Source organism: Cyprinodon variegatus, unplaced genomic scaffold (assembly GCF_000732505.1).
Source record: "Cyprinodon variegatus isolate N-32 unplaced genomic scaffold, C_variegatus-1.0 Scaffold193, whole genome shotgun sequence".
In the NCBI taxonomy this organism is placed as follows: domain Eukaryota; kingdom Metazoa; phylum Chordata; class Actinopteri; order Cyprinodontiformes; family Cyprinodontidae; genus Cyprinodon; species Cyprinodon variegatus.
This window is the reverse complement of record NW_015150646.1, coordinates 211,413-229,796: the sequence shown is the minus strand read 5'-3', so window position 1 is coordinate 229,796 and position 18,384 is coordinate 211,413. Positions and strand designations below refer to the sequence as shown.

The 18,384-nt window shown below is 37.4% G+C and overlaps 1 protein-coding gene across 1 annotated transcript in view; it reads left to right on the top strand.

Moving 5' to 3' along the window:
- Positions 1–17,988, top strand: part of LOC107087744 (RELT-like protein 1) — a 52,362-nt gene extending 34,374 nt beyond the window's left edge. Inside the window, exons 3-8 of the mRNA XM_015379477.1 lie at positions 5,662–5,733; positions 10,830–10,884; positions 15,162–15,404; positions 16,867–16,999; positions 17,644–17,687; positions 17,779–17,988. Coding sequence (XP_015234963.1) covers positions 5,662–5,733; positions 10,830–10,884; positions 15,162–15,404; positions 16,867–16,999; positions 17,644–17,679 — 539 coding nt within the window. The 3' untranslated portion in view covers positions 17,680–17,687; positions 17,779–17,988. The remainder of the gene's footprint in view (positions 1–5,661; positions 5,734–10,829; positions 10,885–15,161; positions 15,405–16,866; positions 17,000–17,643; positions 17,688–17,778) is intronic.
- Positions 17,989–18,384: the final 396 nt, after the last annotated feature.

The window sequence follows — 18,384 nt, the reverse complement described above, 5'->3', positions numbered from 1 at the left end:
TATATATATATATATATATATATATATATGCCGGTCACTTCTGAGTATCCAAAAAAAATATATATATATATATTTATATATATATATTTATATATATATATATTTTTTTTTTTTGTATTTTCTCTGACTAAATCGATCACAGCCTTGCACTGACTTGGATAGATAGGGCAAATGATCTCTTTGATGAGCCGAAATGTGGTGCGAGCCAAAATGTAGCATGTCAGGGATTTCTCCACATTAAATTGGTTGCTTCCTTATGACATTCCATCTTGCATGTTGTAAATTATCTTATTATTTGGCTTAGACTATTGGCTTAGATTCATTGTGTTTAATTGTGTCTGCAGAAGCCTTAGAACCCAGAGTTTTATCAAGATGTTAGGTTTTATTGGGCCTGAGAAGAGATGTTGATGTGTTTTTGTTCGTTGTGTGCTTACCAGACAAAGTGGTGAACAAACACAGGGCTTTGTTCCTCCATCATCATACAGCTGGCGGCACCAGGTTGAACCAGCTCTGTAATCCTCAGGTTTCCTTCTTAAACTTCCCCCTCGTCTGCAGCGCATAATTAGCTACTTTGTTTTAATCAGTTGATGTGAATAATGACTAATAGGAAAATTTTGGACTCCCAAGGTTTCAGGTTTTTCAGGAACAGCCATCTCTGTGGGTCAGGTTAACATCCTGTGATTTAGATTCAGGAAACAAAAACTCTAAACTATAATCCTTTTAAAGGTGGGTCGTTGTCCATGTTGCTCCATTCTATTTTGTAATACTAGTTCTCTATGATCTCTTGTATAATTGCTGAGTCATTGTGGCCTGTGCTGCCACTGGTGGCGTTGTATTCCCCATGCTGCCCAGTATGAGACTAATTTTTGGAGTAACTATGGAGCAATAGGAGTTGACGCCATTATTATTTTTTTGCTAGTTCCATTTTTTTTCCCAACTCAAAATGTTTTTTATTCACGGTTTCTGCGGGTCAATAAAAATCATTAAATTCTTATTTTTTAAATTAAGGCCTTAAATGGCATTAAAATTAATTAAATTTGATAATCGTGGCATTAAAATGCTTCGGAAGTTATGGGTATTTGTTGATGGCATTAAGATGATTTCTAAGAGCATTAAAAGAGCATTTAATAAGAGTTACTCATTCATGTATAAACCTTGTTATTGGGGATAAAGTTTAGCAGCAAAGATCCTCATCATTTATACATTCCTATAGAATAACACAGTTTAAATTAAACCTTAGTTATTGGGATGGAGACAAGACTTATTGTAAAGGCTTGTCTTAAAGTATTTAAAATTACATTTTTTTTACTTAACACAGTACAAAATTGATATCAGTTCTGTGTAATTTAAAAACAACACAAAGATGGCAGGTTTCTGAACTGTTAGCTAATAATTTTGGTACCACAGAGTTCCTCATTAGGTCCTCTGCTTTTAAGTTTGTATGCAAATGACATTATTGTTGTTTGTCCAACTTGTTTAACCCTTAAACAGCTTTATAACAGCAGATTAGCAGTGATTTCCAGACGTCTGGCTGTTTATCATCATATATTCAGGTTAATGTGGATAACATTCAACCTTTAAAATCTTTATGGTTTTGAAATTATGCAAATATAGCAATTTTTCTTCCCTGCAAACAAGGTACACAACTTCACAACTGGAGACACACCTCTCTGCAGAGGTTTACTGGTACAATATATGTAGGCTGCTGCTTCAGATTCAAAACTCTGTTTACATGGCTATTACGTCCAGACAAAACAATCTTGCAGCTTTCATCAGAGGCATTTGATCTTTAAGACTGATACACAGAAAATATTAAAAAGGCTGAAACATCAGAGTAGGTGCTAGACTTATAATCATTAGTGGTTTTTGAGAGAAAATGAAGTCTTTTGCTGTAGTAAATGTTCTGGATGCAGGACCAGTTCCCGGCATGGCAAGTTTATTTGTATAGTACACGGACAATTCAAAGTGCTTTACATTAATTAGACTATAAAATAGCAGAAAAGTAAAGCAAATAAAGGTAAAAACATGGTGAAAGCAGATGTACTTTTAGTTCCGCAGGATTCGTTTGTCCAAGTTAAATTTTGTCAGCAATGGTTTGATAATTGCTGTTTTTATCGCCCGGGAGGAAACGCCTAACATAAGGGATGTGTTTATGATTTGAATCAAATCGGACTCTGAAACAGGTAAAACCCTCGGAATAAACTTGTTAGAAAAACATCAATAGAAGAGGAGCTTAGCTGCTGAACACTTTCTTCTAAACTTTGGCAGATTGTTCGGCAGCACTGGGGCATTTTAACAGTTTTTATTCTAGCTGGAGACAGTATTGGTGATGGAGTTGATGATGGACAGACCACTTTGTTTTTAATACCTTATATTTTCTTAGTAAAAATCTTGTCAAATTCTTTGCAGGCCTTTTTAGATTGGAGCTCATTGGTCACGGAGATAGGAGGGTTTGTTCTGTAAATCTGTTGGCTTTGGCAAATCAGGCACGAGCATTAATGTTTTTTGTTGATAACATCATAGAAGAAAGATTCTGTTGCAACTTTTAGTTGTAAATTATATGTGTGAAGTTTATCTTTATAGATTTCATTGTGAACTTGGAGGCCATTCTTTTGCCACCTTGGTTCGGTTTTTCAGCACTCCATCTTTTCTTTTCTCCCTGCTGGAGCATTTCTCCATGGACGTTATATCCTCCCAGAGACGACCTTCCCTGTAACTTGAGCAATGAAATCAAAGAAGTCTGTAACTTTTAGAATGTAAATTATCAACCAGCTCATCTACTGAGTTACAGGCTTAAGTGGAAATGAAAGGATAAATGAGGATAAAGTTTTCTATTGCAAGTTTTCACGACAGCAAGCTTTATAACATCTTGTTTGGTAATTGGACCAATAGGAAAATAGTTTTAAACTAAACAGAAAAACAAACAAATTAGCTACTTCTGAATACACAAAATATCCCCCATCCAGTCTAAACCTTGGTTGATTAGAAATAAAAAAATCTCAGTTTACATGAACACTAAGTAAAATTATCTGATTATGCTTTTTGTTACATCCACCAGGCGTTTGATCAGATTAAAACATTTAAGTATGCAGGGATCTTTCTAATTTTCCAGAAAAACTGTATAAAAATGTGCGCGGCACACATCCCCAGTGGAGTTTGTTACTCCAGAGGTCCAAATGTGTGTGTACATAGACGCCATTTGGAATGGCGATCGGCAGAAAAACTCCTCTCTCTTTCAGAATGAAATTTCTTTTTGATTGGACTCGATCTGATTAAAATCTTTAGTCTGACATCTTTACATAAAACATTTTTGATCCGATCAGGCCTTTAATCAGATTATTTTTTGCCAATTTTAACGTCGCTTTTGTGTTTTTCTAGCTGAAGGAAAAGTCTGAACATCCAAGGGGTAACTAGTGTCAGAATGGAGTTGGGGTTCTTGGATGGTGAATTAACAAATTGCTGCTGCTGCAAACATTCCCCAAACCCTGACACTTGCACCTGGCTGTGCTGTTTGGTTTAAGCTAAACGCATCCATTGTTCCGCCTTTGTAGAAACTCTACTTCAGACTCATCCGTCTCTTTGTTTGCTAACTTCACACACCTTTCCCCACAGGGCAAAGGTCTCCCTCTTGTACAGCTTTCTTGGAAATTAATCTTGTGCAGTAATTTTCTCATTGTTCAGGCCTGCTCTTTCAACCATTTATTCGCTATCTTCTAAATTAAGATAACCCAGGCCAACATTGTTAGAATCCAGAGTTTTGACAAAATACGTTTCTGTTTTCTGAACACAATTTGTAATTCTCTAGCATAGATTATCAACAACAAAATATTTCATTGTGACACTGTGGATTTTCCGTGACAAAAGGACATGGTACATGTTTTCTTGGCTCCATGAGTCATGGGTGTGTGTGTGTGTGTGTGTGAGTTTTTCTGACTTCATGTCATGTGTTGGAGAGGAACAGGGTGAGAAGTGAAGCAATAAGCCTGCTGGATGCTTTGTCCTGTTCTCAGCTGCGCTCTAATTTAGACAACATTCCTGGACCTGTTGAAGTGACGCATGTCAGAGGTTCCACACGCTGATCATAATAGGTTCTGATGGAAAGTGTAAAACCTGTAGCTGATGAATTAGCATCGGCTCTAAACTCCACGTCATTACCTGCTGATGAAGGGATTTTTTTGTGTGTGTGTGCTAAACTCCTGGGCTAAAATTAGCTCTCCTTTGAGGGTAAAGAAGGTGCCTCCTCCTCTAAGGGGTGGAGTGTTGAGCTAACCAGGGAGACTGCAATTGCATAACTTATGTTCAGACTCTAATCATGGGAGTGTTCAGAAAGGTGGGGAGGGAAAGAAATCTCTATAAAACAAGCATTTTAAGAATGTTCCTTTTTTTATGTGATGCAAACAATTTCTTTGGTATCTGCTGCTTTTTAAAATGCAAAAAAGGAACTGTTTTGCATCAATAAACTAGAAAGTTTGTTTTACTTCCTTTCCTTTTTGTTTTTCTTTGGAAACATTCAAACCCGCATAGCTCGGTGTCTCAGGGTTTACCATGGATGTGAGAAGGCAAAGTGGCAAAGAGAAGTTAATTTTGACATGATGCTAAGGGCCTTTGCTGGTTTTTCTCACCCATCTGTTATCCTACCTTGGAACTGTGAAGTTTATTTCTATACAGAGTGAAGCTATTAATAGTGGCTGAACTTTAAAATGCATGAATATAGCTCTGGTGGGTTTATTTCCTACTCGTCTGTTGTCTTTGTTCATTTTTTCCCATTCTTTTTATCAGAAAGCCCCGCCCCCTCCTCCTGACATGTTAAAACAGACATTTAGCTTTTGTCGATCCTGTTTCACGGTCTTGCTTTCTTCTGTTCCTCGGGCCATGTTTTAAAAATCCACACACGAAGCACAGTTCTGTTGTCAATCAGGTCACACAGTTGACTGCCAGGGAATTCTGTAATAGGGAAATAAGAACGAGCAATTATGAGAGGAAACCAGGAAATAGGAGCCGAGCAGATTTTCAGATTTAATGGCAGCTTTATTTGATCTCTGGTTTTTCTGTAGAAAGCACACAATGTTCATCACCTGATGATAACCTGATGTTTGCAAACAGAACAGCACCAGAAAGGAATAAAATCCCTGTATTGAACTCCATAGAGTCATAAAAAAGCTTGTTTCACCATTGAAGGAGCAGTTAGTACAGGTGCGTTCATTGAATAAGGGTTTGGCCTGAGCATGGACCTAGTCCAAACCCTAAGGAAGAGTAGTGGCTTTCTGTTAGCTGCCTAATGGTGTTCATTAGTGGGGGGAAACCCAGTCCTGCAGATCTTAAGGCCCTGATGACATAGCTAACAATCTACATGCTTAGGATGAGAGAAGTGATGATCATAGTCAATGACTGAATAAAACTCTTAACATGTAAATCACATTTCACATACTGTATTCTTGTAGAAGTAACTGCGTTTGTCACAGTGAACGCAGATATGCCGCAGATACTCTGGTGCACCTCTCCGAAATTGTAGGTGACCGCAGACAGGAGGCTGATTGGTCAAATCTACATCCGCTCTACACTACGCATATTTCCTGTTTGGTACCTCATTGGATTATTTTATTTGTATGACCGCCATTGTGAAAATAAACTATTTTTTTCCTTTCTTTCCTATTCGGGCAGAGTTTAATGAGACCATGAGTGAGAACAACGACACAGTCGGACAGATCGTCCACTACATCATGAAGAATGAAGGTATGTGTCCCATGACCTCTCCTCCCTTCTCTAGAGAAAAATGTTAATGTCTTTACTGGAAGTTTGTTTTGGGTTTGTCTGAACTCATGGCTGCAGGCTGGATTGATTCCCCTCTGCCTACCTCTTCCTGGAGTCCTTCCTGCTCTGTGTTGTTGGGAAGGTCATTTTCAGACTCCGCTCAGGAAGGAAACCAGAACTCTGGGAGAGAGCTGCGCTCCAGGCGGCTGCAGCTCAAAGAGTTTGGCTCAGAAATAAGAGCTTTCTCGTTTTAATGAAAGTTATAACAGGAGACTGCTAAAATGGAAGATATGGCTGGATTAACTCCTGGTTTTCATCAAAGTAAAACTGGTTCTACTGGTTTTATATTTCATCCTTTTTCTATTGAAATCCAAGAACGTTTAAAGCTGCTGTTGGTGTAATTGTATTGACGTGGCCTAAAACCTGGAATAAAACTAGGGCTGGGCGATAATTCAATAACGATATATATTGATCGATAGACGTGTGGCGCAATAGAAAAAAAGCAGGTTGATAAAAGTTCGATAAAAAAGAAACGCAGTTTTCCTTCCTTCTCATTGTAGCCTATCATGTAGGTTTATGCTAGTCACTACTTCCTCCCAACCAATCACAATCGCGGACCCAGGCACGCCGTCACAAAGAGCCGCCCTCTCAAACCACAACACAGAGCCGATGAAGATGTCGCAGCAAGGAGAGGCGGAGGAAACTGTTCCAAAGAAGGGTTTTTGTAGTTCGCCAGTTTGGCAGTATTTCGGTCATGGCAAGTCGGACAAAAAACAAACCACAGTCATCTGTAAAATGTGTAGGGAACCAGTGAAAACGAAGTCTGATAACACAACCAACTTTTTTTTTATCATCTCAGCCGCTCACACCCGCAGGAGTACGAGCTGTGTAGGCCACGACGCGTATCTGCGTCGTCCTCCGAGGAATCTTTGGGAATTTCGGGAAAATATATATATATTTTCAGTTCTGGGCAGTTTCCCACGTAGTCTAACGAGTAAGCTAAGCCGAACCAGGTTCAGCTTAGAAGAATGCGGGCTGTTGTATTTATTTTGGTGACTTTTTTAGTCACTTTAGTTTTTCTTTGTCAGTATTTAATAACTCAGGTCTCTTAAGTTATTTTTCTTTAAAACAATTCTGTTATGGTTAAAAAAGTTGGTTAAATAAAGATTTAATTGGAAGTCTGTGTTTGTGTTCTTTATTAAAATTAAATAATTTAGCAATATTATAAAAAGTCCAGGCAGAGCTGCACATAAAATATGGTTTCAAATCTTTTCAATAATTATCGATATCGATCAATATGCATTTTTTTTTTATCGATAAGCTTTTTTTCTATATCGCCCAGCCCTAAATAAAACATCCCATCATAGAGGAGGATTTAAACCAGACTTTTTGTACATTGATGTCTGTGTTTTAGCAATGATAATAAGAATAGTAAGAAACTTAAAATTTTAGCAGAGCTGTAGAGGAATTATGTTTTTATCAAAGGAGGAAAAAAAGAAGGGAAGTTGATGATATAGGGACTAACACCAGTAATTAGAACAGCTCAGTTTTAGTCATTTCACCTTTTTTATATGTTGTCACAAAATTGTCACAAATATTACTTATTTGAACTTTTGAACTGAATGATTTTGGACATTTATGATTAGAGTTAGACCTGTACTAATGGTTAATAATCATGGGGCTCTGAAAGTTAAGTTAATCACTCCTCATTTATCTGGTAGGAATGAGGGAAAGATTTAAAAAAATAAACTCAGTCTTAGGCTGTATTGATATCCCAGGGGGAAAGGAAGTCAGACGTTTAAAAATGGGTTTAAACAAACTCAGAAGAATTTTTTGGGTTTTAATATTTAAGTTGATTAGTTATCTTTTGTTTTATAGTAGGTGTTGGAGGTTCTGATTATTGTGCTATTAATAAACAAAAAGCAGAAGAAAAAAAAATATATATTTATACTCATTTAAACCTACTGAATAGATTGATTCAAATTAAAGGTATTATTATTGTTCTGTGTGGAAAGTTATACTACTAAAATGTCTAAGCAATAAAATTAGTTTTTTATTCAATTTTTCTTTTTTTTTGCTTGGCAGTGTGAAAACATATGCAGAGGTCATTATATAGGAATAATAACAAATAAGAAAACCATAGATGTCCTTCTATTTTTAATATTTTTTGGGCCATAGATTGGAGCAGTTTTATTTTATTTATTTGAATTTTTTCATTTTAACGATAGTATAAGCTGTGAAAAAAGGTTCAAAATAGCTTTAAATAGTTTTAAATAAAATGAATCTCTGCATACGACATCCCATCAACACAACAGTTTCTACGGCCAAACTGGGTAGACTTCCTGTTCCTGATGATGACCCCACCTCTGACATACAAAGCCGTTATCGTGGCGTCTTTGATTCATTGTCCCGAGCTTTAGGTTGACTTCAGCGGTGACCCAGCTGACTCATCACGGCCACGAGTGCTGGAGCCCTTTAAATGTGATTCATTGTCTGTCTGCTGGGAATCAGGTTTCCAGCAGGAAACTACTCACTAGAGGATAAATACGGCTATTCCAGGGTATGTCAGAGGTATTTTGGGTTGTATTTGCTTTTGTATTTCAGGAATGGGGAAGCTGAGTAACCCTAAACACTACTTCTATCCACAGTAGATATTCTCTGAAGATAACAAACCCAGGAAGTCTAAGACTAAAGGAAATGCTGCCCCCTAGAGGCAATTCACTAGAACACACACAAACAGAGTAGGCTGCACATGATGAGATTTAAATGGGATTCTCTGCCTAGTTAGTTCAATAAATATTACAACCTTTTAGTCCATAATATTTACAGCAACATAATTGGGTATGAACTGATTGATGAAATACAGAAGTATAAATTTTAGTGATATAATTAGATTGACTTATCACGCTATTCAAAGGCTTTCTGACTTATAAAACAGATGTCACAGCGGCTCCATTAGAGGTTAAGTGGAGCGGAGTTTGTTCAGGTACACAGAGTAGACCCACTTAGGATTCTTTCAGTCGTGGGTTCTTTAATTTTTTTATTTATTTTTTGCTTCTTTTTTTGTCAGATTAAAAGTATGTCTATTATATTTTTGATTAATAATCGGATAACCAAAGGTTCCTTAAAGTAGATTTTTCACGAAATTAAACTAGGTGAAATTTTTAACTTTTCCAATTGAGTTCTGGATAGAACATATTGACAGACGGAAAAGTTTTTTTGATCTTAAATGCAAAATGTTTATATATATTTTCTAAACATTTATTCAGTCCATACTTAAAAAAAAAATAATAAAAAAAAAATAATGATACTTTCACGAAAGGACCAAATGACGTTTGAATCTTGAATTAAGCAATCCTTTTTCTTTGTGTCTTTGTTTAATATTAATATTATTTGATCTGAATCCATTTCAGTAGAAATCCATTTTTTTCACACCCTTGTTTTCATCTCCTGCAACAGAAAATGCAATTAATTAATTAAGTTTTACATCCTCAGCTGATCAGCTGTTCTCTGCATTGGAGCACATTTGTTCCACTTTTCATTTTGCATTAAAAGCAACTTCTGATGTAAATACTGAAAATTCAGATGTTGTTTTGACAACAACCAGCCTATCACATTACTTTTCATACTTTACATCCCGGTGACGGGGCTCATGACACCTTCAAGGTTGTGTTTATTCTTTGTTTTTTGAATTTTAATAAGAGGTGGAACAGCTGTTTATGGTTCTCCATTTTAAAACATATACAGTTTTAAGGGATTTAACAAGATAAATGGCTCCAGATTCCTGATTTCTGTTTAAATGACTCCAGTACAATCCAGTGTAATAAAGAGACGCTAACTTTGTTGCATTTATTTTAACTAAATCCTAGTTAAGGTAACAGTCAAATTCAGCTGATTGTTCCAGTCAGTAAAGAGAAAACCAAAACCATTAAGGCTTATTTCCATAGAAACAAGTTTTTCTTTTGTTTGTTTAATTTTTTGGTAGTTAGATATCCATGCTAATTAAATTGTTTTTTTATTTTCATTTCCCCAAACCACCCTAAAATGTTGATAATATACACACATTACCGGTATGTTGTCACAGAATCACTAACTATGTTTTTAGAAGTAAACACATTTTATTCCATTAGGATGTGGAAACGATGAGCTTTTAATGTCGTTTCACTGAGGAATAAATGTTTAACCCTCAAATACAACGCCATATTTTTCTTTGAAGACTAGCTGTTAATTTGGTCAGACACCAGAAGGTTTATTTTACTTGACTTGTATCAGTCTAAAACATATACTTAGACTTTACTCATAGTAAATACCCAATTTAATAGATGCATATTATGTTTTAAACAACTATGTATTTTTTTCTTTCTAGTCTTTTGTTTGGCTAACTGATAAAAAACCGGTAATAAAAATGCATTTGTGTCCCTTTAAAACCCTCTAAGTGACCCTAAATGGTTCTTTTATGCTGCTACAGCTGCCCCATCCCCACACGACTAACAAAAAAACACCCTGCGGTATTTTTATGACAGGGCCTTGGTTCACAGAGAGGACCAAGGGCAGCACTTTCCAGTTAGATGTCCGTACAGATTTTCATAACTTTTACCAAGTCGAGTCTTATTTTCCCATATCTCCTTTTCTTTTCTTTTAAGAGGATGCTGTGGGACTTGATCTGTTCTGTCATCCTTAAACTTAATTTAGTCAATCTAGACCTGGCAGAGGCAAATGTGCGCCTCTCTCCAAAATATGTAAATCTAGATCTGATTTGTCGGCTCTAATATTAAAGGAAGTATGTGGTTTTAGTTTGAATTGTGAGAATTTTCAATGTTATTTCCAAAGAATATTCTTCAGGGATGTTTTTTTTACAACTGATTTCATTCGGTTCCCATAGATTCCCCCTGGCGTTGCAGTGAGAGCTTAGGAAATGAGAAAAATGTGTGATTTGATGTTTTTTAATTAAAAGTTTAGCTTTTGAAGAAGCCTTTGAAGTGAATTTGCCATTCTCTTCATGCATTGGACTCTGACGCTACATATATTTCCATTTATTGTTTTCATTTGTTAACATTTGACTCTGTTTTCCTCCTCAGCAAACTCTGATGCCCTGAACGCCATGGTTCACCAGAACAGCATCGATTCAGATGTGTAAGTATCATCATCTCATGTGTTTATTGCAAAAGCAGAGGTTGTGTGCACTAAAAGGTTTCTTCCACCAGGTGGCACTGCAGGCCTCCTTGTAAACCTCTTGTCTTGTGACATTGATAAGCAGGAACTCTCCAAGCAATCAGGCCATGTTTCTTTTCTTGATTCTTCTCCAGATTGGCAGGGTTTGATGGAGGCCAAGCAGCTGGAGAATATTTCCCAAATGCTGCTGCGCCCCACATTGGTGCATTGTGGGATTTTAAAGCCATATGTGCAGCTTTTCACATTTTGTTTTTATTGGGTTTTAAGTCAGAATACATTTTGGGGACTGTAGGTTTAAATTAATAAAAGGAAAACTAAATTAAAACTCTAGCTGTTAATGCCGGGACCTCGATATGTTTCAGACATACTTAATTGAATATTTATTCAATTGGCACAGATTAGGTTTATTTTGGTGTCATTCATTTAGTTATTTTTTTAACCATATAACCATTAAAATTACTATATTTGTTTAAATCCTGAGCACTGGATTCTTTTAAATGTTTTGATTGATTTTCTGTATATAGTTTGGTCATTTGTTAAGCCTGATTATCAAAAGCTTTATTGGATTTACAACCCAGGGCAGCATTTAAAAAGTTACAGTGTAAACTAATTTAACTTTTCATCATTCAATAGATTCTACGGAGCCCCTCTGATGACATGGTCAAAAAAATTTTTTAATTGTGGCCACGAAGTAGTATTTCGTGCGCACGAAATACTACTTCGTGGCCACGCAATAAGTATAACGTCCACAAAATACTTATTAATAATATTAATATCATTCCTGGACAACTGGGTAAGCAAATCGAGTGCGCCATAGACCTTAGAGAAGGCGTAGACCTTAGAGTAGTATTTCGTGCGCACGAAATACTACTTCGTGGCCACAATTAAAATTTTGTTTTGACCATGTCATCAGAGGGGCTCCGTAGATTTCTCCTCAAAATTTAAATAAAACACCTGATTAGTTGACTACAACTATACAAAAGTAAATAAAAAACAGAAAATGTAATAACTTTAAAGCTTTAGTTATTTTATTCAAATGAAAATGAGACTCAATCGAACCAATTGCCATACAAAGGTTTCACTGAAATATTGTTATTGAAAGTTGTTTAGGGAAAATTTGGCAAAAAATATAGTTGGTTAAAAAAAATATATAGTTTCTTGGCAGCTTAGGATTAAAAAAATAATCAACCCCTAATCAAGTAAGGAAAAATAACTACAAAGAGTAGCAGCAGCAATTAAATATAATGTTTTGTAATACTTTTCAGATGAATGACTAATAAAAGATCAGTGACTTCTAGAAATGTTGAGGTGTGGGGCAAATAAACTAAATATTGAAGAACTGGATGTAAATTTATTATCTAAAAGCTAAACCTTTAAATGCTAGCATAAATAGCTTTTTTTTGTTTTGGTTTACTTTAATGGAAAGAAAAAGGGTTAAACAAATGACACCAATCTTAATTAATCTATAGCTAATATATTTGAAGTTTTTATTCTTTTTTTTTTTTTAAAGTATATTTATTTTTATTAAGCTAATTTGGTGTCCGCAAGCTAACTACTTGCTGGCTAGTTAGCACATTAGCCCATTAGCTGAGTTTGAAACGGCTGCTTCTCAACGCTTTGCAGATGATCAATAAATACTTAGTAAATTGTGATTTTTGATTGAATTCTATACTATTTAGTTTTAGAAATGATAAACTATGAGCTTTTATTTTCTCTCATAGTTTTGTCAAAAGTATCGCGTTTATAGATAAGAAGAATGTGGATGTTTTTTTGGGGGAAAAAACATCTCAGGACTGTGAAAATCCTTGTTAATGTGACTAAGATTCAATCAGAATGTTTAACAGACAGCCTGGTTTTAAAAGGGTGATACTTTGAGTATTTTTTAATTTATCTCTGTAAAAATATATAACAGGAAATTATCAGTATGTTTGCAGGAACTGAATAAAATTGGGACGTAGAAGGGATTTGCGATGGCGTGACGTTAACATGTTTTTCCTGTCAGATTATCATTATCCCCTTAAAAATAACCAGTTTTCTTGCCTTTATTTACATCCAATCAGCATTATTCGTGCTTTAACATTTTAAATCAAAGGCTTTTTCCTTTTAAGTGCATGAGAGGTGACTCTAGTCAAAGGTAGATGTTCATCGATGGGAATAACAAGAGAAGAAAGTGAAAGGGGAAATAAAAAAACTGACACTCTAAAAGAAGGCATGCTAGTAACTGAGAAGATGTACATGAAATTAGAGGACTACATTTCCCATCGTCTGTCCTCTGCTTTTATCTTCCTCTAACATTCATGCAGTAGAAGAGAAATCATTTTTTGATCGGGTGAATAAACAGTAGCACCGTTCCCTCTGCAGAACAGAAGTGTTGAGGTCCGACTCATCCATCACTCTCGACTGTGCTGAGCAACTTTCGCCTCCAGTTTTCCCTCCCGATATCTCAAGTCACATATTTCCAGCCCTTGTTTTCCCTTCCACTCGTTTCTTTCATTTCAAATTGCTCTCCATAGCGCCTACATGCACCCCCCCTTCTCTGGCTATTACAATCCATATCTTTCCGTTTCCCTCAGTTGGGCAGCCTGCCAGCAGATCACTTAGAGATGGTGGATAGGGTAGAAGAGGGGTATTGGTTGGGGTTGATTTATTGGATACACAGGCTTAGGGTGACGGACAGAAAAACAGAATGATTTGGAAGTAGAGGAAAAGACGGATAGAGGGAAAACACGAACATGAGGCCGACTGTAGTGTAGCCAGGATTTACTTCCCACATTTTCTTCTTGGTGTTTCTTCCCCTGCATCCTTCAGCCTCCTTCCTCTTCACTGCATCACATCCCTATGTGGAAATAGAGGACCAAAATCCTAACTGCACACCTGCATAAAAAAAAAACATTTAAATACATCTTCTTTATAACAGAATTGTTGCAAGACATATATATATATAATGAGAAAATATTTAGACCACGCTTCTTTGTATCTTTATATTTATCTTAGATGTCATTGCATCCCAGTTGTGCGGCCTACATGTTATTAATAGCTGCAGGGATTTCCTCCTCATTTTTATTCTATTTATTTAATTGAACAATAAGTCGAAGTTTAACAAAACATCAATATAAAGGATATCTTTATTAGCAGAGACACTAATTACAGTGATTTTGAATCTGTAGGCAGGTCATTAAAGGTTCAATGTAAACCTGCTGTTCTCAGTCTGCCAGTCGTGTGAATTCTACCTTCAACGCTTCCAAATCCAACGGTTATTTTGTAAGAATTAAAAAGCAGCATCTAATAAACACAGGCTCAGAAAAGCAGCAAAATCCTCCTAAACCTGATCACCCTCCCCTTTCTACACCCAACCTGAGCGATTATTTTTTTATTTATTTTTTGTGGCCGCTAAGGAGATGTGAACTCCAAAATAATTGCGCCTTGGTAACAAACAATCTCTGCTTTGCTTATTTACATCAGCAGGCAGGAGCTGCGTTTGCTCCACAGTTGTGTGCAAATAATGAGCGCTGCTGCTCTCCAGGGCCACACAAGACGAAAACGCGTAGGGGAACAAAAAAAAAGATGAGAAACATGGCCTCAATTGGCCTCTCTTGTTCGAATCCAGAGGCAAATATGAGCGTGAAAAGGAAGAGAAACCTGCAGATAACTTGGAAAATTAACAGAGGAAAAAAAAATCTTTTATCATTGCTGCTGTGAAGAGAAAGTTTCCATCATTTCTACTTTCTTGCTTTAAAGAAAATCAATGAAGGGCGGTTCTCAAGGGGTTGTCAGTAATTGCTTAGAGGTATGAAATATTAATGTGTCATTCAGCAGCGACAGGTTTTAACTTGGGAAGCGCAGCTCTTCTTTTTACTCTTTTCGCTGTAAAAACTAATTGAAAGGCAGTTGTTTGCTATTCTGGGGAATTACTCAAAGCTGCTTCAGTGGTTGTTATGATAACCCCTCTTCTAATATGACTCTTTATAATAGTTATTGTTCAGGCGCTGAACTGGATTGGAGCTCACGTTGTTGATGTCACCACTGCTGTACCAAATACCTTTGATGCATCAGGCTTTGGTCCATTTAAGATCTCTAGAGTCAATGATGTGACCATTTAACTGCTGCACATCTGCATCTTTAATGCATCGCTCACCATGACTCCTCAGCCTAAGCTGAAAACTGGAAATTGTGCAGCTTGTTTAAGAGCGGAGGAGGGGAAAAAGTAAGATGGCTAACTCTTAAGTTTCTGTGTTCAGTTCTCCGACGTCACCCGTCTCTCTGGCTTCTTCGACCCCACCACCGACCCCCATATCACCAGGGGCGCCCCCCGGAGCCCCGAAGCACACGTGCAACCACCTGCACACCATCGGCGGCCTGGGCGGCCACAAGAACATCTGCAACCGCTGCAACCAGAAGAAATGGCCGCTGATGAGGAAGCCCTCAGCCCGAAAGTCAGAGCAGCGCCGCAGCAACGAGGTCACCGTCCTCTCTGTGGGCAGGTGGGTAATTCCTCAACTCCGACAAAAACTATGATGATACTTTGAGATGATTGTCTGACATAAAAGAAATCTGAAGACTCTAGTAAGAGGTTAATGTGGATCCGCGAAAAAACATATTTTTAAACAAAACTATCATGCTATGGAGCTAAAAGATTACAGATTACATCTTCTGTTAGTATGACCTGTAAAACGCATTTAGCTGTTTTGATAAATAAACACAGTGCTTTACATTGAAGCACTGGTTGAAGGCGATTTTTACCTAAACTAAGTAATTCATATTTTTAGTCATTAATGTTTGTCTGTCTTTTAGCAGGATGAGTTGAAAACTTGTAAACAGATTTCAATGACATTTTTGCCAGATGTGCATGTCATGCCAACGAACCATCCATTACATTTTGGTGATGATCCAGATCATAGTACGGAAACTGGAATTTTAAAGGATTCTTTAACATCATTTGTCAGAACAAGCAGTTCCCTCCCAAACCAGAAGGTGGCAGCAGTGATTATAGACGTCTTCGGCATTCGATTAAAAAAGTCCAGAAGTTTTATACACTAGACAGAAATACCAAAACGCAAGAAAAGGGAGCTATGACTCGCTCAAAGTCTCAATCTGCTGATGAAAGAAGAAAACAGAGGGAATGAAGAAGGTGAGAGCAGGACAGACACCAGAGGCTGCAGACACGCCATTTCTCTGTAGGGGAAATGTTTACCAGAGGTGCGCCTCATGCCAAGGAAGCGTTCATTAGAAATTTGTAATGATCCAGATCATGTGTGTGTTTCAGCTATAGGTGTAATTATATGGGGAACATTAGCTGCTTGGTGGAGGTCTGCGCTCTCTGAGTGCTTTTCTGATTCTCTAGTTTATCAGGAACTCCAACTTTTTTTTTACCAATAGATTGTGTAAAGTGTTGCAATAATTTGTGTTCAGTCCCCTGGAGATATATTGTTGACCCATCCCCCTCCCCACACCCTTTCAATGCATTTATATCTGCTAAGTTTCTGTGTCCTTCAGCTTTGAACATTTAGAGACGGAGCTGTTTTGCCATTTTTTTCCCCCTTGTGAACTAAATCAAACTCAGTCAAATTAGATGCAGAACATGAATTTACATCTCTTGTCTTGGATTCTTTTAAATTTAAGGTGTGGACTGGATCCTTTCATGATGTAGTTTTCAATTATGGTCTTATCTTTTTTTTATCGCTCCTTTTGGGGGTATTTTTTTTCGTCATTGTTTTCGTGCCAATCTTCCAGATACTTCATATTTATAGAGTGCCCTGCAAACAGGTTCAATAGCTGTTGAGACACCTGAGCTGTGGATTTCTGCAGCTCCTCCAGAGTTACCACGAGCCTCTTGGCTGTTTTCTCTGATAATTGATTTGTTTTTCCAGCCTGCTGTTGTTTCCGTCACTAGGTTTGTAGCTAAGTTTCCAGATATTTGAACATTATGATGCTTTTACTCTTCAGGTTCCGCGTGACAAAATGCGAAAAACCAGCCAAGGATCGACGCACTATACTGATATCAGAGTCTAACGGCAGCGTCCCGTCAACACCCACAGAGGTGGCCCGCCGCAGCAGAAGGATGTCAGAATCCCAACAGGTTGGTGTTCTGCTCAGATTTTTCTGTGGAGGCAGCATTGCTTTTTCTGTTGCTGCCCTCTCCTATTTAACATGTTCAAATAAACCGTCAAAAAAAGTCAACTTTATTGCCGTTGCACAACTAGCTCTAAGAAATTGATGACTTTCCTACTTTTAAGTTTATAACATTTGATTAAATTCCACTGTTAAGAAATAAATACATAAAAAAACTGAAACCAAACAACGGAGTCCAGTTCAGTTTGTAGCAACAGTAAACTTTGCAGCAATGCCTCATGGGAAGCATGCATTTCAACATGAATAGAAAGTGTCCTGTTAAGCAGGATCTAAACATTTGTTTCTGTCCTTTGATTTTCATCCAGACACTGAGAGCTTCTAATATGAGCGACAACATCTCAGGCTTTAGAGCCGCCCTATTTAGATCCATCAGACTGAATCAACACGCTAACCAAATTTGCTTAAGGGCGAGGGGAAGAATCACTCTCATTAACATCCGTGTTTTCTTACCTTAAGTGTAGCTGTTGACTTCTGTCTCCATCATGCTGACACCGTAGGAAGGAGAACTTAGCAAGTGGATGAATTATGTGAAAATGTATATACATATGTATAAAAAAATAAAAAATGTGCGTTTTTTTTTTTTCTTGACAGGAAGAGAAAGAAAGCTCAGACAAAGAGAAGCGATAGAAGTCCAGGTAACATGCGTTATTTTAATTGTATTTTTATCCCCTTGTACATTTTACATCCGCTTAAATTTAATGACCCTCCCTCCTCCTGCCCTCGTAGTTTTCCCACATGTCAAGAACAGGACCAAACATCTGGACACTTTAGATTTTCTCTTTTTATGTTAAACTCAAACGGGAACAGTGGCGCCCTCAGAGCTGGGATGGACAAACCGATCCAGGAGGGGTCTCTCCACGCCGGCGGTGAAAGCTGCCGCTGAGAACCTGGCAGGTCAAGGTTGATTAATAAACAGAAAAAGAGGAAGAAAGGGAGTGAGCCTTCCCCCACCCTGGAGCATTTTTTTAGCAGTGCCTTGCTCAGGGGTGTCTTAGCAGGACGGCTGACGCCACAATCTGAGCTTGAACCAGAGCTTTCTGAGTAACTCTGGTCTTTTCAGGACACCCACCTGAGTAACCTATGTATGTTTGTATATATGTTTTTATAAGTGAAATTACAAAACATCATGTTTGTGTGTGTGTGTGTGTTATATATAAATTTAAATTATAAACCTACATCCCTGAGGCAGGTACAGACAGCCTGGCACTGTTCCCAAACCAACACCAGGATATCGACTGTATCGGTACCAGTGGGGATAAGTCGCCCCTGTAGTGGCATTAGATGAACTCAGAGTGCCTGCTTTTTAACATCTATCACTGTTAAGTTCCAACC